Source organism: Prinia subflava, chromosome 9 (genome assembly GCF_021018805.1).
Source record: "Prinia subflava isolate CZ2003 ecotype Zambia chromosome 9, Cam_Psub_1.2, whole genome shotgun sequence".
Lineage (NCBI taxonomy): Eukaryota > Metazoa > Chordata > Aves > Passeriformes > Cisticolidae > Prinia > Prinia subflava.
This window is the reverse complement of record NC_086255.1, coordinates 28,546,351-28,571,325: the sequence shown is the minus strand read 5'-3', so window position 1 is coordinate 28,571,325 and position 24,975 is coordinate 28,546,351. Positions and strand designations below refer to the sequence as shown.

Genomic DNA, 24,975 nt, shown 5'->3' with positions numbered 1-24,975 from the left:
TCTGGGGGAGCTCTGCCTTTGATTTCAGCCTCTCCTTGTTTGATGAGGGCAGCCTCAGCAAAAGGCATGCCTTGGGAACGTGGGGAGGTGTGCTGCTGTGAGAGTCTCCCTGGGCATCTGAAATACAGCATTTTTATCGATTTCCTGATCTTCTGGGAATGGGGACACCAGGAGAGGCCTCACTTGGAAGTACTTGAACTGCACCTGAGCTTGTACAAACACAAAGCAGCAGCAAAAATCTGCTTGTTTTGTGATGATCTATTGTAGCTATTTATTTAAAAATAAATGTAATAGAACTAACCAAACAGGAGGGCAGAAACACTGCAAATGTTTTGTCAGTGGGTTTGGAAAAATAAAATAAACCTCATCACTGGAGGGTACCTAAAAGCAGTGGAACAGGCAAGAGATGGACATGGTCCAGGATAGTATGGCTTGGGGAATTCTGATTGCTGCAAGATTGAATGCAGTAGTTGCAGCCTTTGAAAAAGAAAAATCTCACCACTGCCCCTCCTTCTCTGCACACTTTCATGGGATCAGAAGTGATGATTTGGGGTTTGGGTGAAGCAGTGGTGCCTTGTCAGGGACAAGGCAGTCAGCACTGATCAGCAGCTTGCCTATCTGCTTCATGTGCTTTTCAAACTGAGCTTGGTTTGATTTGGGGATAGGAAATCTGGGCACAGGAATACTGTTCTGAAGTGCTGCAGCTTGCAGCACTTGTGAAAGAGTTCACATATGGATAAATTGGCAATTTACAGAGACTAGCTCAATCAATACAAACGCTTTGAGACAGGTGGCCATGAAGCCATCAGTTACTTAGAGCTTAAAATAATAAGCTGCACAATATGGAGCCACAGGATAACTTTCTGTTCTAGTGAGGGTTTCAGGTGGCTTCTTCCTTCTGGGGAACTGCTGTTTGAGTTTAGTGGGTATAAGTGTGGCCAAGTAATCACACAAAGTACGATGGACATTATTCTGTAGAGTGAAAATATTTGACACCTTAAAAGCCAAACCTCGGGAATGGCTTTTACAAATCCAGACAATCATTTGTGAGAAGAAAAGGAGAGAAAATACTGTAGATATATCCAATGTATTGGTTATTTTTTCAATTCATTTTAGCTTAATCCTTCTCTAGCTAGGAAAGCAAAATTAAAAAAAAAAAAAATCCACCCTGCATTAAAATAGGGCAAGGGTTTTGACAAAATTCTGCTCTAGTTAAATGACACTTTTTCAGTGTAAAAGGTCTTCCAAGCAATGACCGAAAAATTACAAATTTGTAGACTTGAGTTAGTTGGGTGGTTTCTTTTCATCTGAACTTTTGCTGGTTTGTTACAAAACACCACAGTCAGACTTGGTTCCGGGTGGAGCATCTCAGAAGACATAACTTTGGAAGAAGTTTTATTCCAGGTATGAACTCTGGAGGCAGAAGCAAGCTTTAATTTAAATAAAAAGCAGCCACATAGTCATTTAGAGAAACTTAGTGTGTCTTTGCAAGAAAACTCACCTCCATAATCATCTCTAAGTGCCCATTTTCTGTCGGGAGCAGCTGGCCCGCTCTCTGTCAAGCCTGCTGTGATCACAAGTCCTTTCAGACCTTTATCCGCAGCTCTTTAAGACGCAGTTTGCTCCTCTCTTTGGTTGCTCCTGTTTTGCTCTTCCCTTTTAGCTGGCAGGGATGGGAGCAGGGCCATCCTGGCTGCTGGCCCTGGGAGGGGACAGCCAAACCCGCTCTGTCCCGGGAGCAGCACCATCTGCTGGGAAAGCTCGTCCTACACCCGGGATAATCCCGAGCAGGAGGTGCCGCCCCAGGGCTGATGCAGGATTAAATAACAGCAGAACTTTGGGGTTATTATCGTGAGGGAACAATGAGCTGTGATGTAAAGAGCCTGGTTTTCTCTGGTGCAGTCAGGTTTCTGCTTAAATAGGTTTTATTTTAAGGATGGTGTTTTACTCGGGCAACACAGGGCTGAGGGAATACAGGGAACTTGGCGTTTTTAGGAGTAGGAGTGTGACTCCAAACACAAGGGTAGCAATTCACAGCTCTTGGCCATAGTATATTTATTTATATTTGAATCAAATAAAATATATGTATTTTTTGAATTTTTTTTTTTTTTTTTAGGAAGAAGGTCTCTGTCTTGTAATTGGTAAATACATTATGTTTTCAGACAGGCTCCTTTTATATATAAACTTCTGTTAGCTTTTAACATTCCTGCACCCTTTAGAGGTACCTGTAGACAAATTGTGGGCACAAATGCTCTCATTGGGGTAGCTAATCTTTTAAAAGTCGCTTTACAAACTAGTGAGTGAGCCAAGAAATGCAAATGTTTGTGGCTGCAGTATGCTTGCAGATGCACAGTGTGGTTTCAGATGGGAAGCAGGAGCTTTTACATAACTGAATCAACAGATCAAACCAGAGTGTGACCTTGTTTATGCTTGAAGTTTAAAATACCACCATAAATCACTCTGCAGCGGTTTTACCACATTTCCAAGAAAAGTTTTTAAATATATTGCTGTTAAACTGTATGTTGTGAATGGCGAGATAAAAGACCGCACAAAAATAGACCTAAAGGACATTGCCTTACTTGAGGGTGGAACATCCCTGTGGCACTGGGAGTGTCTAGTTATGTGTGTGAAACACTGAGGCTACCAGCATCCTCCTGCCCTCAGTTCCTCCTCGCCCCTCCTGTATTTTTATCCATGTGCAAGCTGCCTCCTGTGTGCTGTGCTTTTAGTGCAGCAATTCCTTCATGGGCTCTGTGGGGGAAGAGCTGGGATCCTGTGCTCACCCATCCTGTGGTCTGTGCACGAAGGTTGCACAACTCAGAGAGCTGTTCAGTCTGGGAGGTACGAGTGGGATTTGCTTTTTCAGTGTTAGCAAAATTATTTTGAGGCTCTGGCAGGGGAAACCAGATACACACAAAGACACCTTGAAGCTCATGAAACAGCCAGGTGTTCTGTGACTGGTCTAGCTCTATTTTGAGTCAGGAGATTCTTGCTCTGTGTTACCTTATCTGAAAGTAAAAAAAAAGGAAGGTATTAGGTGTGGATGAACTTGATCCACAACTGCCTCTCAGCAGAGAGAACTGGTGTGATTGCTTTCCTTGACCTGAGACAGCCCCTGTGACCTTGGAGGATGTGGCTGGCTTTCTCTTCTCCTGTCCTGGAGCCTTGATGTTCATGTGGCAGCGAGCACCAAAGGGTGGGGAGCTGTGATGTTCTTTACCTCTCTCCATCCCCTCTCTCCATGCCCTCTCTCCCCCATCACTCCTGTGGAAGATCAGACACCAAACCACAGCAGGATAAGTGTATCGTGTTCATGGCTGACAAGAGAAGACTTCTGCACACATTATATTCACAATACATCACTCTTGTCTCACTAAAGCTGAATGGCTGTAAGAGTTTTTGGGCTGTTAGCACAAGCCTGGGAGACAGTGGCAGTGGGAGATTCTTCCCAGTTCTGCCACTAACCTTTCTGCTTTGCCTCTCCATGCTTTGCTGTCCTTGTCTGCACAATGGGGTGCACAGCATACTTCTCTGTGGCTAAAACCCCCTTTCCCCCAAAACCCAACCATCTAACCAAAAAAATGCTTCAAGGATTGTCATCAAAACACTTTGCCCAGGAGTGAAGTGTCAGCAGCTGAGGAAAACAGTAATGATGGTATCTCCCTCTGTAAAATGCATGAGGTGTGTTCAGGAAACATGACCTCTCCCAGGACTAGTTTTCCCTGTTTCATTAATTCTGTCATGCTAACACTGCCTTTCTCAGGGCAGCAAGAGAGATGGTTTGATTGCTCATCGTCTTTTTTATTTTTTTTTCTGTTAGAGGGCAACTTCATATAAAAGCTTACTTATGTATTATCCAAACACAAGCTCCCTGCATACAGTCCAACTCTTCTCCATGCCTGACTTTGCTTTGCCACTCTTATCTTCCCATCCTCCTCCTCTGAAGGAGAGTGAGTGCCTGCCAGGCTCAAGGGACTTGGAAATGTTCTTGAGCAAATCACTGTTTTTCTGCTTCAGGAGAATTTTAATTATCCTTCACCCCTGTCAGCATTTTACAGTGGGTTTTTTCTCTAGCAACAAACAGGACATGATTAGGATTTACCAGTCAACATTATGTATGCCTGGGAGTTTAAGGATCCAGTTTGTCTCCTGCTGAAGCCATTGCTTACAGAGGCTGCAGGCAGAGTGCCTAATTCATTAGAGGGCTTCAGATATCAATCTCTGAGTCAAAGTAAATGGAAGCTGACATTATGATAAGAAATTATCCACTTCTGGTAGGTACATATGATCCACAGCAGCACTGTGTGATTAATCCAAACTACCTGCTGAATGTTTTAAAGTGGAAAACTGACATTTTGCCAAATTTGCATTCTAATTCTTTTGGAACTGTAATTGAGCTTGCATGTTTAGAGGAGGAAAATGTCTCAGTCACAAAGTATTGTACAAGTGTCTTTTGTCTTAGTATTATTTCTGGTCTTCCAGCTTTCTCTTGCTGGATCTGATAAAAGTGTCATCTTTTGAGGATCAAACTTTGTTTAGAAATTCCCTTTTTAAGGAAGAAAATAAGAGCTGAAATTTGTGGAGTGCTGCAATGAAACCAAATTACAAGAGATAAAAAGGCCAAGTGCAGGAAGTTACAAGGAGAAATGCATGACAGTTACCTAATTATCTCCATTTGTGTGTGGTGTTTATATCACAGGGATTTCACCAACACGTCTGGGGCACCAGTGCAAATACATATATTTATATATTATAGACACACATACAGTTGCAAGAGTCATTGTATTTTTGTTGTATCACAGAGCTTTCCCCAGTGCCTATATGGAGAAAACCATGTGATGTCCCTAACTAATTAACAGGGATGGGTACTCTGTGCACCTTTCTGAGCTCTGGTGGCCCTCCAGACTGGGAATGTGGCTGAGAGCACTAATGGTTGATGACCTGACTCTGTTTCAGTTGTATCTGGGGATGCATTAAGGTTCTCTGGGAACTGAGGGGCAGGCTGTGGTTATTTTGGGGCAGAAAACCAAATGGCTGGAATCCTGATGTGGAAGGGCAGCTCTTGGTTCAGTGGTAGTGCTGGGAGATAGCTCTGTCCCTTCCACAGCTTCACAGAGAGCTGGTCAGGATTTTTTGGATGCCAGTGTGTGCAATAACTGTCTCAAGTGCCTTGGGTGGCCAAGCTGTGGATTGCACACCTGACATGAAGGGAGATAGGTCATGGACTGACTGTGACCTCCTGTGGTTTTTGTTATGTCGAAACTATGTGGGAGAATGGGCTGGGAATAATTTGGAGCTATGCACAGAAAGATCAGATAGAAGTGAGAGAGGGAAGAAGCTTGACTGTCTCCTTCAGCCCTCCTTGGACTTCTGTGCTGTGTGACAAACCTGCCATTCTGTGGCAGCTGCTACTGCAGAGATTGTCATACCTGACTACTTAGGTGTCCTAGCAAGTCTTTTTGTCTATTGCTATTGGCCCTCATTGCCAAGATTTATACAAAAGTTCACACAAAAAATAAAGCTTGATAATTGATAGCACTGAACAGCTTTTTTCTTACTCCTGTAGTAAATAAATAATAATAACCCCCCCAACCTTCTTAGGCATTTTAAGGCTTATTCAAAGCCCCACAGCCACAGATGTGTGTGGGATAAACCCGAGCAGGGGGTGCCTGAGTGTTTTGCCTGTCTTGTGCCCCCAGAGCTGGACAGCGTGGAGGAGCTGGAGAAGAAACGCATCTGCCGGATCGTCACCAAGGACTTCCCGCAGTACTTTGCCGTGGTGTCCCGCATCAAGCAGGAGAGCAACCAGATCGGGCCCGAGGGCGGCGTGCTGAGCAGCACCACCGTGCCCCGTGTGCAGGCCTCCTTCCCCGAGGGGGCTCTGACCAAGAGGATCCGCGTGGGGCTCCAGGTAAAGATGCTTTAGGCTCTGGTGCACCTCTCTTGATGCTCCAGACCGGAGGCTGCACAGCCTGCAGCTCCTTAGCAGGGGGTTGTGACAAAGGAGCTTTTCACACCTGAGGTCTGAGTTGGCACCAGTCTGCCTGGGCACAGTCAGTGTCCCTCAGACTCGGGCACAGTTCTCCTCCCTGTGGCAGAAGCCCAGCTCCCCTTGGATCACCTCCGTGATTATTGCTTGGCACCCCAGGAATGGAGGGAGGAAGGCAAAGACCTGGAGCCATCACAGCCCCGGCAGCCCCTGTGTCCTGTGGCAAGGCAGCAGCTTGTGGACGGGTCACTGGGCTGCCCTCTGCCACAGGAATGTGTTTGGTAGGGATTACATGCAGCTGTTTGCCAGCTGTTACCAGGTCAGAAACCTCCCATGTACATCTGCCATGTCTTAGGACATTCACCACTGGTGTTTCTAGGGGTGAAATCTGGGAAGAGCAAATAGATTAAACTCTGCTTAGATAAACTGCACAGAAAGTGGAGAAATATTCCACAGGAATAGGGGGCATTTTTGGGTTCAGTTAGCTGTCACTTAAAATTCCCTTAATAGTATGACAAGTCTGATGGGTCCGTGGAAAAGAGATGCTGGTTTGGATTGCAGTGCTTGAAATTCACACTGAAACATTTCTGTTAAAGATATTTCACATCTCAAGATGATTACTTTTGAGAAAATGCAAGTTCTGCTGTTCTGGTTATGCAGTTGCCTTCCCAGAGCTCTGCAGTGTGAAGGAAGCATGACATCTCTGTATGTGGTGTTGTGACTGCTGAGACTGCAGTGTGTAACTGAGTGTTCTCTGCATATCACTGCACTCTGCAATCTGAATAATAGCAACTCATGGGTCAGCCTGATTGAAACAGAGTTGAAAGTTTAAAAAAAATTAAAAATTAAAAAGGCAAATGGATACAAACTCTCATTACCATGTCTGTCACTTTTGACTGTAAAAAATGTGAAATTTACCTGTACATCTTTTATAACTTCATGCATTCTTTGTGATTTTGACTGAAAAAAGTATTTCTTTCTAATAATCACAGAAAGCACTGAGTACAGATGTCAGTTGGAGTGCAGTGTTCCTCAAGAGCACAAATCTGTGTTTGGCAGAGATGCAAGAATTGTCTATCACCTCCAGGAGACAGTGCCTAGTCCTCACTTCTCAAGTGCAAAATAGGCCTGTTTCTGCATTTTGAAATTTTACATAATGTCACTAATGACTGCAAATTAAGAACAAAACCAAACACACTCTGAAAAACTCTCAGCAAATGCTGCAGGGAACCTTCTGAGATTTATAGTTTAGCTCTACCATTTAGTGATTAGGAAATGAGAAGTAAGTTGTTGAATAAAAACTAAACATGAATTTCACTAATAATCACCCTTGAGAAGGCTTCCTGGGGGGAAAAAGAATTCTACAGAAAATATAAAGAAAATACAATTTAGAAAATCATTGTGAGTGTCTATAAACCATTTGTGATTCTAGTTTAAGTTTGTTCCCTGTGTTGACAGGCTCAACCAGTTCCAGAAGAGATTGTCAAAAAAATCCTCGGAAACAAAGCAACTTTCAGTCCTATTGTCACTGTGGAGCCAAGGAGAAGGAAATTCCATAAGCCAATAACCATGACAATTCCTGTGCCACCTCCGTCAGGAGAAGGAGTGACCAACGGGTACAAAGGAGACACGACTCCCAGCCTTCGACTCCTATGTAGCATTACAGGTTAGAGGAAATCCTGCCCTTTGCAGAGGTGTCTGTGGCAGCAGCCCTGTGCTCACTCTCACAACTCCTGCTTCCCAGTAAGAGAATCTTCATGTGGTGGGCCACTGGGGCTCAGATCAGCTCTCCTGAGCAAACCCAGCAGAGATTATTTCCAAGGCCTTCTCTCTGGTCCCATACCATTCTAAAAGAACTCTCCCAACCAGTTATTCTATATTTAGCAAGTATGAAGAGTTCCAGTCTTGGTTATTAGACATGCTTGTCAGTAAATTAGGTTGCAGAAGTAATTCTGTCCTAGCTGACATTGAGGGGGGGTTGCTGTTGACTTGTAGGTATGTCCTTTGCTTACATCACTGGTTTTTTGTTGTGTGATGCCGTGTATAACATGGATCTCAGTTGCTGGAGAGCATTAATGCCTAGGCTCTCTTTCTGTGTGTGGAGATAGAGATACATTTTATGCAGCCTGTGTGTGCTTAGCGTTTGAAAGGAAATGTCCCTGTGTGTGTTTGCACAGGAGGCACTTCCCCTGCGCAGTGGGAGGACATCACGGGCACCACTCCGCTCACCTTCTCCAACGACTGCGTCTCCTTCACCACCAACGTTTCTGCCAGGTATGGGAACACACCCTGCCAGCAGCACCTCAGGAGGGGCTTCCCCGGAGGTTTTGGCTTTCTGGAAGCCTTTCACAGGCCCAGATGCTGCTTTGTCACTGTCCATCAGTGTCCCACACATGCAGGGCTGCACACAAAGGCTGTGACAGGGTCTCCTGTCAGGCACAGCCTCTGAAGGCTGCTGTGACACACAGGGCTTGGGTTTTTCTGTAAATGGCAGCAGAAAGGGAAAGCTTAAAATGTTCATCCCATTCACTAAAAAAGTGGGGGGATTAATAAAAATACGTTTGTTTCAAAATTTAAAGATGTTTAATTTCTGGCTGTGGGCTTTATAGCTGAAAATTATGTTAAATTGCTCTCACAAAAATATTGTTTGTAAAAATGATCAGTTGAAATTAATCTTGATGGACTTCATGGGCTTATGCGCTGCTTGGAGGCATTTAACAGGATCTGTACAAATCACATATCCTAATGGAGAAAATTCATGGTACAGCATGTAGAGAGTTTATCATTCAGTAAATTACATTGCAACTATAAAAACCTTTATGAAAATAGAGAGAATTCCTGGAAAACCAAATACATCAGGGCTGAAATATTGTGGGAGAGCTGACAAGGAGTATAAATTATTTCTAATTTGTATCACACTTGTGTTCAAACTCTTAATCATTAGATGAGAAAAATAACAGTATTACACCTGTCTCTGGGAAACCTCCCTGTAGGCATATTTGGTTCAGCCTAAATGGGAGATGTGATTTTCCTTTGTGTGTTATAAAGGTGTTTGTTTTAGCAAATCAAATGTATAGTAAAGCATCAGCAGCACATTACAATACACATTGTATGTGGTCACAAGAAATTAAATTTCCCCACTTTGGCTTCAGATGAGCTTTCAGATAGATAGTTTTATGAGACAGCAGTGTGAAAAGGGTCAGGTAGGTATGTCAGCATTTCCTTGCCAGGTATTCCCATTTCTGGATGGTTAAACCTGTACTGAGAGTAGAAGGAAAACTACAGCTCTGGCAATTCTGCAAGGACAGTACACATGCGGAGTGACCAAGGATACAGGATCATTTCTCTTTAAGGCTTAAGCAATGTTGGAGCACAATGAGAGGTTGATTTAATGGTTTACTTTTTCCCACTCAGATTTTGGCTTGCAGACTGCCACCAAGTACTAGAGACTGTTGGGCTGGCAACGCAGCTTTATAGAGAATTGATATGCGTTCCTTACATGGCAAAGTTTGTGATATTTGCCAAAATGAATGACCCCGTGGAATCCAATTTGCGCTGCTTCTGCATGACTGACGACAAAGTGGACAAAACTTTGGAGCAACAAGAGAACTTTGAGGAAGTTGCAAGAAGCAAAGACATTGAGGTACATTCCTCACAGCTGGCTTCCTCCTGTAGGTGGGCAGTGTGTTTTCCGAGTAGCAACAGCTCCTGCAAAAGCCACGACAAGCCCTGTTAACTAAAGGTTCACAGCACAGCCGTGTCATGAAACTTCCCAAAATAAGAGCAAACCAGGGCAAGACTGGAGGAGCATGAGGATTATGGGTGTCCTAGTGCAGTCTGCAGGGGGGTTTGCACTCGCTGCTGTCAAGTTGCCCTGGCTGGGCTTTGCAGACAGAGGGAATCCTTCTCACTGGCCCTGCAGACACACAGTCATGAGTAGGACTGGCTTGTGGTGAAATCACAGTCACTAAGCTATTCTCTCTTGAAGAAAACGACACACTCTTACTTTAGAAAAGTCACTCAGGTGGCTTGTGGTTTTCCAAACTGCCTGTACTCATAACTGCCTTGCCATAATGCATAGTGATAGTCTAATTTGTTTTGAATGTAACCAAGTGGGGACTTCTGTTAAACTCAGGAGCTATTTGGGGGAAATAATGGTCCTTATATGCATGAATCTACTATTAAAAGAGGTTTTATTGACTTCTATTTCTTGCTTTGCTAGGTTCTTGAAGGAAAACCTATTTATGTTGATTGCTATGGAAATCTGGCCCCTTTGACTAAAGGAGGACAGCAGCTTGTTTTTAACTTTTATGCTTTCAAAGAAAATAGACTGCCATTCTCTATCAAGGTAAAAGAAAAACAAACTAAATAAATGATCCTACTGCTTTCCTCCCTTCCCACACTCCCTCTTCCTTCTTTTAGCCCTATAAAACTAACTTGCCCCTGGGATGTAAGTGTAAATATTTAATATGTGAATAGCACGGAGAGGGTGCTATGCTTGAAGCCACAGAAGAGCTGCTGGCAGATGTGGGTACAGAGTACCCATGGTGTGGATTCACAACCTTTCACTAAAACCATATCTCAGATTAGAGCCCCAACTAATTTACCAGGAGATCACAGTTTCTGAGGGATTAAGCAAAGGAGATGCATTCAATAACAAACTGTACTGCAGAGCAGCCCACAGAAGGTGTGTGCAGACTGTTCATCTCAAATGACCATGAATGGGAGCTCACTTTCCTTGGCCCTGCCACAGCTGCCCTGCTGGAGAGGTTGTTAAGCATTTTGGTGAACACAAGAGCAAAAGATGGCAGAATAAAATCACAGAATCACAGAATAATGAGGTTGGAAGAGACCTCTAAGATCATCAAGTCCAACCTATGCCTTAACACCTCAACTAGACTATAGCACTAAGTGCCATGTCCAGTCTTTTTTTAAACACATCCAGAGATGGTGACTCCACCACCTCCCTGGGAAGATAATTCCAGTGCTTTATTATTCTTTCAGTGAAAAATCTTTTCCTAAATTCTAACCTGTACCTTCCCTGACGTAGCTTGAGACTGTGTCCCCTTGTTCTGTCATTGCTGCCCGGTGGAAGAGACCGACCCCCACCTGTCTGCAACCTCCCTTCAGGAAGTTGTAGAGAGCAATAAGGTCACCTCTAAGCCTCCTCTTCTCCAGGCTAAGCAACCCCAGCTCCTTCAAAATGAAGTGAGCAGACAGTGCGTGGCAGTAATATCCCAGTATGAAACTCTCAGGCTGGACTCACCCAGCACCTTGTCTTGCGTGCATTTGCCAGCGGGGAGCTCCAGGCTGACCTAGCTCTTCCACAGTAACACATTTCCTCCTTCAGCACCTCAGGCTGAGCTCCAGCTTGGTATTGTTAGTCTTTACATACTAGAAAGCTCCTTGTAGAAAGAAATTCTGAGAACCATTCCAGAAACCTCCTCTAGGACTCTGAGTTACTACACATTGCTACACTGAAGCAAAATTTCATTTCTAGGTAAGAGACACCAGCCAGGAACCCTGTGGTCGATTATCATTTTTGAAAGAACCAAAGACTACAAAAGGACTGCCACAAACAGCTGTTTGCAACTTGAATATCACTCTGCCAGCACACAAAAAGGTATTTGTTTGGAAAAGTAAACATTTTTCTCTAGGGTTGGGTTGGATTTGTTTTTGTTCCTTTAGTTTTTGTCTCTCTTTTTTTTTTTTTTTTATTTCCTGCTAGTCATAAAGAAACCCTGTGAACTGTCAGTAATGAGAATGCTTTGGAATATGATAAAGGTTTTTAAAATGTATGTTTTATTGGTTTCTTGTATGTAGAACGCTTTTAAAGTCTCTTGTTACTGTGGTGTCAAGTTCCTATAATTTTTACAATTCTGTTTACAGCTCATGCTTCAGCCTGCAAGTCATAGGTTTATGCTTTCAGTAATGTCATGTGTTTATTTGCATTGGATGTAAGATTTTTTTTTTTCTTTTGCATTGACATTTTGGATTTGCTTTGCCTTATAAATCAGCTTGCATTTTGTGCTCCCAATTTGGTCCTTTTCATATCCTGATATTCTTTTCCCTGCTGTCCATTATAATATTCCTTGTCTCTGCAATGCATCTTGGGACCAAAAGGAAACAGAGTCAGATCAAGATGATGAGGTAATATAAACACTGTCTTCTGTTTTTATTTCCTTCAGATTTAGTGAAGAAAAGTAGTATGTTATAGAAAGAAAAAAACCAACTATTTTTAATGGTGGTGTTGAAATGATACCTACAGAAAAGTAACCATATCCTCAACATCTGATAGGCTGTTGTAAAACAGTAGAACTGCACAAATATGGAAAGCCCCATGATTATAAGTTATGAAATTAAACCAAGCACTGAATAAAAGCAGTCTCAAATTTAACTAATTTTCTTCTGAAAAATGAGACATTTATGAATATCAGACCAAGTCAAATTTTGGCAAAATCAAGAAGAGTTTAGTGGATAATATTTTACCTCTTGGAGTAACACTGACACTGCTATGGTAACTTTTATTTCTGAGAAGGAAAAAGATACTGCTGAGACAACAGTAGTGGTCTTTAATATCTTACCTCTGTAAATAAACTGGATTCTTTCAAAAAAATTAAACCAGCCTAGAGCAATTTCTAAATATTGTGTCGAAATCTATTTTCAAATAAACCTCAGATATTTGCAGCTTAACAATTCTCTGTTTCATGGAAACTGCAACATTAGATTGTCAGAAAATTGAGTGGGTTTTACTCATTAGAGGTAGTTAGAGATGAGATCATCTTATTAAAAAAAACTACATAGATGTTTTTAATTTACCTAGCAGCATTTTCTTTTCTTTTCCTGGTGGCAAATAAATAGCAGTTGTCACCTGCTGGTTAGAATAGCTAAAAAAAAACCCCAAACAATACAACCCCAAACATTCCTTATGTGTTAAAAAATAATAATAGCAAAAACATCACTTTATCTCCACAGAATATGTTCCCAGTGAGCTGTTATACAGCTATGATAATAGCTTTCTTTCTAAACAAACTGTATTTTTAGCCACATATTCAAGTGAGTTATCTCTGAAGGACTATTAATATTTAAGGTGCCACACCAGCAGCTATGCCACTGAACGCAGCAATTTTTGAGGCAATTTATTAGTTAACAAGAGTAGTCTGCTTTCTAATCCACATCTTTGCATTTTGTGCATATTAAAAAAACCCCTCCCATGCCTTTTTTTGTCCTTAATGTATTCACTTTAAAGCCAGTTGTACATTGTGGTGTGTGTGCTTTCGGGACAAACTAACCTGGGGGGGAATACTCGATCGCTCTGAGCCGCACTCTTATGAATGTTTTGTCTGTACCTGTAGTCTTTTGTGTTGACCTCCTGTTTCCAGCCAAAGGCGGATTATTTCACAGAGAATGAACAAATATCACACCATTTCTAGTAGTGTGAAGCACTTTGTTAAGTGTCAATGCAATAAGACACTATCGAGATGCTGTAAGGCAGGATGATGAGCTGCTCCTGCTGTCTGAGCCCTTCTACCTCTCAAGCAGAGGAGTGCACCTGAGGGCTCACTCTTGGGGTGGCAGTCCCTTCACTGCTTGCTGCTGGGTCACTCCCAGCAGGTTTCTGTGCCTGAGCCCATCACACGGCACAGGGAGCACAGGCTGCCTCTGCCCGCGCCCTGCCTGCTCGCACCAATTCCCGTCAGCATGCCGTCCTGAGGCTGAGTGGAGGCACCCCTTCTCCCCTGTGGGGTTGTGTGCCAAACTCGGCCCGTCCTGCTGAGGTGTGAGGCCTGCTCTGTTCAGGCAGGCTCACTGGTTCCCAGGGCCCTAAATCCTGCTGTGTTTTGTTGCAGACGGAGAAAGCTGACCGGCGCCAGAACTTCGTCTCCCTTGCTTTACGTAAGCGCTACAGCTATCTGACTGAGCCTGGAATGAGTGAGTTGCTCTTACCAAAGTACTAAACCATGTAGATGTGATTGCTCATAAGAAGAGACATTTTTTCTATAAACATTGTATTTGGTGTCACTCTGGAGGAAAAAAAAAAAAAGAAAAAGAAAGATAAAAGAAAAAAAAAAGCTGTCTAAAACAAAACACCTGGATGGTCTGTGAACTCTTGTGTTGTGAGAGCTTGAAGAATCCTGACTGGCAAATTAGGTGTGTTAGTTAAGTAAAAATATAATAGTTTTTTAAAGTGCCGTGTAGTTCCAGAGTAGGAGGATTGCAAATTGCTGTCAAAAAGAGTCTCTTCATCTCCCCTTGGTAACATTAGAGAAAGGTGCTGTAGAACAGAATGTTATACAAAAATTCAGAAAGCCACTCAGATAAGCACTTAAATGTTTAGATGCTTAGCCAAAATAGACTCTCTCATATTTTATATTTTCCCTCTTCTTTCTCCTCCCCTTCCCTTTTTCCTCTGTGCCCTGCAGATGCTTTTTATTCCCTGGCACCACACATTGCTTCCTCTTAAACATGTGTTCCCCTCGACCAGACCTGTGGCTTTCCTTTCTTTCCCAGTTAAATATAGTAATGTATTTGGCTTAGCTTTTCTTCCTCACTTCTCCTCTCTGAGGTCGACTGCTATTGTTCCCCATTTCCAGGCTTTTTCTTCTCTTTTTTTTTTCCCCTTTTGACTTCTCAGTTGCTACCCTGCAACAGACCCTTTGATATAATTCCATAAAATCCATAGACAAACTTCATCAGGTCTTGGGAATTCCCACTGGATGGCTGCTGCTTAATTGTCCTATAAGATCTGTGGCTTCTTTGGATCAGTTGTGCTCCAGAATATGTTACACTTCTCAGGCTGGGAGGAAGACTCCAAGCATATAACATCTGAAGAAGCTATCAGATCTGCTGAGACATCTTGATGGACTGTTAAGGTATTGTCACAGGCTTGATGGGAACTGAGAGAGAGGGAAAATGAGATTGCTGGAAAGAAGGTTGATGACTGTGTATATCGCTCACAATAAATCTTTCAGCCCTCACTGTGGGGAAAAAGAAGCCTTACTTATTCACCAAAGGTCCATTAAGTCTCATTTGCAAAAAATTGGCAGACAGATTTTTTAGCTCTTCAACTGCAAAAAGGAGCACAGAAGCAGCATCTTAAATGTCCCTGAATCTGTGATTTGACAGCCAGAAAAGAAGTTAAGAGGGCAGCCTGTGGGTTTGCTTTCCTCACCAGTCCGTTGTGGCAGACCGACTTGCTGAACAAGTTATTACGTCTTTTCAGAATCATTTTGGGGTTTGTTTCTTGAACTCAAGACTGTATGAACTTTTGGTGAATGTTGGCAGCTATTGCTAATTCAATATTTATAATAAATAATAATATTCATAGTATCTTCATAATAGTTCATTTGCTTAAGTACATTTTGGGGTTTTTTTCAGATGGACAGAAAGAAGTATGTTTCCACTTTAAAATGTTGTAGTAAGGAAAAGTGGGTGTTTCTTGATTTGGTCTGTGCCAGTCAGGCCTAGTACTCAAGCTCTCTTCAACATAAATGTTCTCACAAAGTATCACCAGCCATCCACACTGACTTCTGGGCTTTGATTGACTTGTATAGGACCAGCACATTTCTCCTTGCAGGATATGGACCTGTGGTGCACTGAATATTCACTATTTTATAGGAGTGTGTGTGCTTTAACAGGTTAGTGTTAGCCTTATTGAGCTTCTTTCACTGTGAGTTACTGTCTATAAGACAGATTGAGCACGTTTGACAAATTGTTAGTGTAACTTCAGAGAAAGGTATGTTGAACAAGTTCATTGGATATTTTAGCTCCATTTCTAATTCCAACTTTAAAGAAAAAAATTTCCTCAAAGTTGCTTTCAATGTCAACTCTCTGAATGTTACTGCTGTATCAGAGGATATGTTTGTGTAATGGGATTCCCAGAAATACTTTCTGACATGAGTGCCTCCTGTGACGCAAAATGTGGTTGATGATGATTCTGTTCAAAATGCCTACGAATAAGCTGAGAGTTCTGGGGGATGATTTAACATTTAACAGGTTTGTCCTTGCCAGGAATTTATCTCATAATCTACTTTTCTTTGACTGCTTTTCTAATGTTACCTTTTGAGAACTGTAAAGTTGAACAGGTCTGTCTTTGAGCTGATACAAGAAATCTCCTCAAAAGGTACCAAGACACTACATCTTGTAGAAAAAGTGTACTCTTCTTTTAATGACCTCTTGTGAAATGGTTTTGTAAGGTTTACGTATTTGTGCTTAATACACCATACAAAATGTATTAATCTGTGTGCTCGTTCTGACATGACATTTGTGCATGAATAAAAACTGATTCAGTTGCTTTGCCTGCTCACGACTATCATACATCATACTTGCCATATTTCATTTGCGACATATGCTTCTTAAAATCATTTCATGAAAAGTTTTACTTTAACTTTTACCAGACAAAAGGAATATTGCATGAGAAACAAATGCATATGTTCCTTTCTTTCTTTTCTTTTTTTTTTTTTTTTTAATATTGACTTAGAAAAGCTCTTGCTCTTATTGGCTTTGTGAGTGTGAAGCATATCCGAATTGTGCATGGAATATATAGATTTGAATTTATTCCAGTTGCTTCACAGTTTGCACATCAATTGCCTGTCACTTAAAGGAGTTTTGGTTTCTGCATGAAATAGTTCTGAAGTGGTTTAAAAAAAGATTTTAGCTACATAATGTCATTTTACGCAAGTTTATTTTTTGTATAGGTTCAAATCTGAACAGAACAACAATAGCAATTATTAAACGGATAATTGTAGTTGCACAAAGCAGAGACATACCTAAACAGGCAAAATAAAGCTGATATGACTATTTCAGAAGTAGCACATCAGAAAGTCAATAGGAAGTAAGAGAAGAAATTTTGATGTGGCTTTATTTTTACCTTATGGATTCCTTTTGTGTGTTTTCTGTTCTCCATTGTTTGCAGATTTGGTTGCTATGTGCTTTCCGTCTTTCATTTCATGTTGCCTTTTGGTTTGGACCAGTTATCAGTATACGGCTCGTTCCTGATTTTTTTTCTTTCCTTTTTTAAAATCTTCTTTTGCCTCCTTCATCCCAACTCATGCAAACAATTGTACTTGCTTTTTGGAATATTACAACGTTTACTGACCAATTTTCCTCTCTGGTCTCTCTGTTTTTCAACCATTTTTGTTGATTTTTATGTTTGATTTTAATTTAACAATTTAAGAAACAGTTGAACGGAGTGCAGGAGCAACAAGATCCCTACCTGCTACTTACTCATACAAGCCATTCTTTTCAACACGGCCATATCAGTCGTGGACAACAGCTCCAATTACAGTGCCTGGGCAAACCAAATCAGGCTTCACTTCCTTATCAAGCTCTTCCTCTAACACTCCTACAGCTTCCCCATTAAAATCAATATGGTCTGTTTCTTCTACTTCTCCAATCAAATCCACGTTAGGAGCCTCTACCACATCTTCAGTTAAATCTGTTAGTGATGTAGCATCTCCGATTAGATCGTTTCGGACAATCTCCTCGCCAATAAAAACTGTGGTCTCGCAGCCTCCCTACAACATGCAGGTTACTTCGGGCTCTTTCGTCAGAGCTCCCGCAGTCACAGAAGCTGCCAGTCTCAAAGGGCTGGCCTCCACTACCACATTCCCCTCTCGGACATCTCCAGTGACTACAGCAGGATCTCTCTTGGAGAGATCATCCATAACCATGACGCCTCCAGCATCCCCCAAATCCAACATTAACATGTACTCTTCGAGCTTGCCGCTTAAATCGGTCATCACATCAGCATCTTCACTTTTATCGTCCCCTCTAAAGTCAGTGGTGTCACCTGCTAAGTCAGCAGTTGATGCTGTTTCATCCACTAAAGTCATGATGGCCTCGTCTCTCTCGTCGCCAGCAAAACATGTAGCTGGGCACACAGATGTACCATTGCTAAATGGGTCTGTGTCACCTCTGAAATACCCATCATCTGCCACCCTAATAAATGGATCCAAAGCTGCAGGTGTTTTTCAAGACAAGATCTCTGCAGCTGCACATTCTGCAACTTGTGCTGCTAACGCAGTTGCTGACACGGCTGAGAGAGTGTTTTCAACAGCTACAACAATGTCATTTTCTCCACTCAGGTCATTTGCGTCTTCAGCACCATCAGCTTTCCAGTCAATGAGAACTCCTCCTGCAGGTGCTTTGTACACAGCCCTTGGGTCAATATCTGCAACTACCTCATCAGTAACTTCATCAACAATAACAGTGCCGGTATATTCTGTAGTCAATGTTTTGTCTGAACCAGCATTAAAGAAGCTCCCAGAGTCGTCTTCACTTACAAAATCAGCCGCTGCGTTACTGTCACCTATTAAAACATTGACTACAGAGGCTCGCACGCAGCCTACCTTTACTCGAACTTCATCTCCAATAAAGTCATCCTTGTTTTTAGCACCCTCTGCTCTCAAATTGTCCACACCATCTTCCTTATCCTCCAGTCAGGAGATACTGAAAGATGTTGCTGAAATGAAAGAGGATCTGATAAGAATGACTGCAATATTGCAGACGGATGTCGCGGAGGACAAGCCGTTCCAACCTGACATACCAAAAGAGGGTAGAATTGATGATGAAGAGCCCTTTAAAATTGTTGAGAAAGTAAAAGAGGACTTAGTAAAAGTTAGTGAGATTCTGAAAAAGGATGTGTGTTTAGAAAGTAAAGGGTCGGCTAAAGTATCCAAAAGTGATCAAGGACACCTGTCTGAGGATGACTGGGTAGAGTTCAGTGCAGAGGAGATTGATGAAGCGAGACAGCAAGCTTTGACAAGCCCTCCTATATCTGTTCCAGAGAAGGTCCAAATTAAAACTAAGACGATGTCGGAAAAGGATTATAGCTTGTCAAAAGTTATTGATTACTTAGCAAATGATATCGGTAGCAGTTCGTTAACAAACATAAAGTACAAGTTTGAAGAGGGGAAAAAAGAAGGTGAAGAGAGACAAAAGCGCATTTTAAAACCAGCCATCGCTTTGCAGGAACATAAACTTAAAATGCCTCCAGCCTCCATGAGGCCTTCGACATCGGAAAAGGAGTTATGTAAAATTGCAGACTCCTTTTTTGGAACAGACACTATTTTAGAGTCTCCAGATGACTTTTCTCAACATGATCAAGACAAAAGTCCCTTGTCTGACAGTGGCTTTGAAACGAGGAGCGAAAAGACACCTTCTGCCCCACAAAGTGCTGAAAGCACAGGGCCAAAACCACTTTTCCATGATGTGCCCATCCCTCCCGTCATTACAGAAACAAGAACCGAGGTAGTTCACGTCATCCGCAGCTACGAACCATCATCGGAAGATATTCCAGAGCAGAAGGCAGAGGAACTACCGGCCTCAAAGCCTACCCCTACGTTTATGGAGCTGGAGCAAAAACCTTCCGGGTCCATTAAAGAGAAGGTTAAAGCTTTCCAAATGAAAGCCAGTGGCAGTGAAGAGGACGACCATAAGTGTGTCCTCAGTAAAGGTGTCCGAGTAAAAGAAGAAACTCATATCACTACAACAACTAGGATGGTTTATCATAAACCTCCGTGCACTGAAAGTACCTCAGAAAGAATTGAGGAAACAATGTCTGTTCATGACATAATGAAAGCCTTTCAGTCTGGACGTGACCCTTCCAAAGAACTGGCAGGTCTGTTTGAACATAAATCATCAGTAACGTCCGATGTTAGCAAGTCTGCTGAAACTTCACCACAACATGCAGAGAAGGACAGCAAAATGAAACCCAAACTGGAGCGAATAATAGAGGTCCATATTGAACAAGGTAATCAGGCTGAACCTACTGAAGTCATTATTAGAGAAACAAAAAAGCATCCAGAAAAGGAAATGTATGTGTATCAGAAAGACTTACCTCGGGGAGATATTAACTTAAAAGAGTTGGAAAAACATGATGCTTTTCCTTGTTCAGAGGAACAAGGTCAGCAAGAAGAAGAGGAGCTCACGGCCGAAGAGTCACTTCCTTCTTATCTGGAATCCTCTAGAGTTAACACTCCTGTGTCCCAGGAAGAAGACAGTCGCCCTAGTTCTGCTCAACTCATGTCTGATGACTCTTACAAAACACTGAAGCTTTTGAGTCAGCACTCAATAGAATACCATGATGATGAGTTGTCAGAACTAAGAGGGGAGTCTTACAGGTTTGCTGAGAAAATGCTTCTTTCAGAAAAGCTAGATGTGTCTCATTCTGATACTGAGGAGTCAGTTACTGACCATGCTCTACCCCTTAGCGTAGAGTTACAGGGGACTGATAAACGATGCAGAGAAAAAGTAGCTACTGCCCCCAAAAAAGAGATTCTCTCCAAAATCTATAAAGATGTATCTGAAAATGGTGTAGGTAAAATGTCTAAGGAGGATCATTATGATAAAGTGACAGTGTTACACTACACTGGAGATGTTAGTAGTCACAAACATGCGATGTGGATGCGCTTTACTGAGGACAGATTAGACAGAGGTAGAGAAAAGTTGATATATGAAGACAGGGTGGACAGGACTGTTAAAGAGGCAGAAGAAAAACTGACTGAAGTATCCCAGTTTTTTCGGGATAAAACAGAGAAGTTGAATGATGAGCTACAGTCTCCAGAGAAAAAGCAGCATAAAAAAAATGGCAAGGAAATACATTCTAGCCAGAGCTCTGCCAGCAGCAGCCCTGAGAAAGTTCTGCTCTCTGAATTGCCGTCGTCTGGGGATGAATGGAGTAAGGTGAAGCAGTATGCACATGACGGGAAGTGCTTTCCCAAGGTGGATGAAAGAAGAGCATCCAGTTTGCCCAGCAGTCCTGAAAAAAGGATATATGTGCAACCTGCAGAGGACTCTAAACGATCTATGGAACACAAAGGAAGTGCTCAGCAGACTGGAGTACCTGAGGCTGGATTTCAGCTGAAGCAGTCAAAGCTCAGTTCCATTAGGCTTAAATTTGAGCAAGGTATAAGTCCCAGAAGTAAGGACGTAACTCAAGAAGAAAAAAGGCTGGATGGTCAGTCCAAAATTCCAGTAAAAAAATTGCAAGAAAGTAAGTTACCAGTGTATCAGTCCTATTCGAGAGAGAAACACGCAAAGCAAATAGAGATCATTGATGGGAGCACAGCTTTACAGAAAGAGGTGAAAATACATGAAGCCCTTGTCCCAGGTAAAGGGAAAGCGGTGGAGGACTTCCATGCTTCAGACACACAGAAACAAAGAACTGAGGAAGTGAGGAAAGGCGTGCCAGAAGGCTTTTCAGAACCACGGGCAAAAGACCTGGTGTATGGCTCGGACTCAACAACGAAGGGACACTGGGACAAAAAAATCTATAGGACATGGGAAAGTCCTGGAACTTCTAACCATAAAGCACAGAAGGAAAAGCTTTCACATGTGCTGGTTCCAGATACAGTAAAAGAAAACCATGTTGATCATGCAGAATCTAAAGCTGACAAAAAAAGTGAATTTATCACTGTGACAGAGCACAAAGTGGCCTCAAATGGAATTGATTCAGAAGAAGTGAAGGAAGTGACTGTAAAATCCCCCTCAAAAAGGGTTTTGTACAGAGAATTTGTTGTCAGGGAGGGGGAACGTAATGGTGAAGTGGCTGATAAAATATCGAAAAGGAAAGAAGAAATTGCTGTGTCCCATATTCCAGTCAGAATTGTTGAGGAGAAGAGAGCCATGCTTGATGGTGTCTATGAACTTTCAGCTAAAGTATCCCAATCAGCTGTGATTCAGGAGAAGGTTGAAAGACAGATTGATTATGTGGAAGATGAAAAAATAAAGCATTCAGAAATCAGAAAAGTTACCAAGCAGCAGAGCTCAATAGGTCTAAGTCCTCCTGCTGAGGAAACAGAGCTATCCCCTAGCAAATCACCAGATTCTTTAGAATGTAGCCCAGGAAAGGAATTTCCTTCTAGTGACGTAGTTGACCCCGGTGCCAGTGATACAGCTGCACCGCTAGCAAGCACTGAGGGAGTAAAAGAAATTAAGACCTTACCTGTTTATGTCAGTTTTGTTCAAGTAGGAAAGCAATATGAAAAAGAGGTACAACAAGGAAGTGTTAAAAAAATTGTCAGTCAGGAAAGTAAGACAGTACAAGAGACGAGGGGGACATTTTACACAGCTAGACAGCAGAAACAACCTCCTTCCCCACAAGGTAGTCCAGAAGATGACACGTTAGAACAAGTGTCCTTTATAGACAGCTCTGGTAAAAGCCCTTTAACACCAGAAACACCGAGTTCAGAGGAAGTGAGTTACGAGTTTACATCTAAAACACCTGACTCACTAATAGCTTATATCCCAGGCAAGCCCAGCCCTATACCCGAGGTATCTGAGGAGTCAGAGGAGGAAGCAGAGGCTAAGTCAACATCTGTGAAACAGGCAGAGGTGGAGGAACCACAGGTTGACAAAACATTACCTAGTCTTATGAATAAGGACTCTAACAAAAGACCCAAAGGTAACAGAGTTGCCTATATTGAATTCCCTCCTCCTCCACCACTGGATGCAGATCAAGGCGAGTCTGAAAAGAAGCCTCAGTATTCCACTGAGAGTGAAATGGAGATGACTGAAGTGAACTTGCAAGACGAACATGACAAGTGCCAACTGGCTGAACCTGTCATCAGAGTACAGCCACCTTCTCCTGTGCCACCGGGAGCAGATGTCAGTGACTCCAGTGACGATGAATCCCTCTATCAACCCGTTCCGCTTAAAAAGTACACGTTCAAACTGAAAGAGCTGGAAGATGACCAGAAAGAAACCTCAAAACCCAGAGCCCCTGAAAAGATTGAGAAACAGAAAGAGTTAGGACATCCCACTTCTGGGAAACCCAATGAGTTTGACACTGGGCTTGATTCACCCCAGAATGATGTAGTGCCAAATGGGAGTAACAATGACCAGTCTGTCACAGAGTGTTCCATAGCAACCACTGCAGAATTCTCCCATGATACCGATGCGACAGAGATTGACTCTCTGGACGGTTATGATTTGCAAGATGAAGATGATGGTTTAACTGAGAGTGATTCTAAACTTGCAGGTCCGGCAGTTGAAACCAAAAAGGACGTATGGACTACAGAAGGCATTCTAAAGCAGACTGATCGCTGCTTTAGCCAGAGTAAGCTCGAAGTCATTGAGGAGGAAGGCAAGGTAGGCCCTGAAGAAGACAAGACACCTTCAAAAGGTCCATCTTCTGACAAAGCTGGAGATAAGAGCGATAAGAAGTCAGGGGCACAGTTTTTCTCTTTGGAAGGCAGACACCCTGACAGGACTGTATTTCCTGACTCCTATTTCAGTTACAAAGTAGACGAAGAATTTGCAACACCTTTCAAAACTGTGGCCACCAAGAGTCTAGATTTTGACCCGTGGTCCAATAACCGAGGTGACGATGAAGTGTTTGAGACTAAGTCAAGGGATGATGAGGCTAAGCCCTTTGGTCTGGCAGTGGAAGACAGATCTCAAGCAACAACACCTGACACAACACCAGCCAGAACTCCAACAGATGAGAGTACGCCAACTAGCGAGCCCAACCCCTTCCCATTTCATGAGGGGAAGATGTTTGAGATGACTCGCAGTGGTGCAATTGACATGAGCAAGAGGGATTTTGTTGAAGAAAGACTCCAATTTTTTCAGATTGGTGAGCATACTTCTGAAGGGAAGTCAGGGGACAAGGGGGAAGGGGATAAAAGTACAGTCACTGCCATCACACAGCCACAGGCAGGGGACAGCACTGTAGAAACAAACGTAGAGAGACCAGTAGAGACAACAGCAGTTGAAAATAAGCCCGGCATCCAGGCCAGTGGAGATTGCATGGAACAAACACTTGGTAGTAACTCAATGGAGAAATCATCGGCAGCAGTAAACGCTTCCAAGGTTGATCCCAAATTGCGCACACCAATTAAAATGGGAATTTCTGCTTCCACCATGACTCTGAAGAAAGATGGCCCTGGCGAAGTGACAGATAAGATAGAAGCTGTGATGCCAAGTGGTGAGGGATTAGAAAATGAAACTGTAGCAGTGATTGCGAGTTCAGCTTCTAGCCAGACGAGCTGTAGGCAAACAGAAAACACTGATTTTCCAAAAGATAATTTTAATAACAACAACAATTTGGATTCATCTGCTGTCCCTACAGATGATATTACCTGTAATGTAGTGCTAAAAGAACATTTGGAACCGAAATGTTCCCTCCAGAAAGCTAATCAAGCGAAAAGCCCTTCAGGAAAAGGTACAGGGACAACACAAGGACACAGAGTAAGAGATAAGCAAAAACCACACGGAGAGCAGCAAAAGTCAACAGAGTTGGTAGGAGCTAGAGGAAAATCAAAGCTTCCTGTAAAGGCCAGCTCAGTAAAACAAGTCTTTTCACAAAATAATCTCCAAAGCAATACAGGGAGTAAAGCGAAAGAGGCTAGTAAGCCTGACAAAGCCAAACAAAATAATTCTTCTCCCTGTCTAGAAGCAAGGTCTAGGATTCCTGTAAAAAACACACATAGGAGTAATCTAGCTAGAAGAACTCCAGCCCTGCCAAAACAAGAGCAGGTAGAGAAAGAAAAACCAAAACAACTTCCTTCTAAATTACCAGTAAAGGTAAGATCTACCTCCGTCACCATGACAACAGTTAAAGTAAAGAAAAACCAGCTTAGGGAGGTATGTAAACATTCTATTGAATATTTTAAGGGAATTAGTGGTGAGACATTAAAGCTTGTGGATCGTCTTTCTGATGAAGAGAAAAAGATGCAGTCAGAGGTCTCTGATGATGAAGAAGACAGTACATCAAGGAACACATCCTTATCAGAAGCCACTCAAGTTTACCAGCCTTCCATTACACCGAAGTCTGCTAGAGACATGAGAACAGAGGCAGCATCTATAAAATCAAAGATTGAAAAGGCCGACAGTGAGAGGAGGAGGAGTAAGAGGACTGGTGAGAATGAAGGCAGTCAGGTTTCTGGAGCTCTCATGGCTCACCTCGTGGAGATCAAGCCTAGTTTGTAAAACTTTCAACTTGTTGATCCTAGTGCATGAACTGTTGTGATTGCCTGTGGAGT

General features: G+C 42.5%; 1 protein-coding gene across 15 annotated transcripts in view; it reads left to right on the top strand.

Annotated features, from left to right (window-relative positions):
- ANK3 (ankyrin 3) overlaps positions 1-24,975 on the top strand; it is a 347,448-nt gene that overhangs the window by 296,025 nt on the left and 26,448 nt on the right. For 14 of the 15 annotated variants that reach the window (XM_063406078.1, XM_063406085.1, XM_063406077.1 and 11 more), the window contains 7 exons: positions 5,700-5,911; positions 7,448-7,655; positions 8,167-8,263; positions 9,404-9,632; positions 10,212-10,337; positions 11,490-11,612; positions 13,840-13,921. In XM_063406078.1, the coding sequence (XP_063262148.1) occupies positions 5,700-5,911; positions 7,448-7,655; positions 8,167-8,263; positions 9,404-9,632; positions 10,212-10,337; positions 11,490-11,612; positions 13,840-13,921 (1,077 nt within the window). Of the gene's footprint in view, positions 1-5,699; positions 5,912-7,447; positions 7,656-8,166; positions 8,264-9,403; positions 9,633-10,211; positions 10,338-11,489; positions 11,613-12,112; positions 12,140-13,839; positions 13,922-17,165; positions 24,852-24,975 lie in introns of all 15 variants that reach the window. The other variant, XM_063406091.1, reaches the window with a different exon arrangement.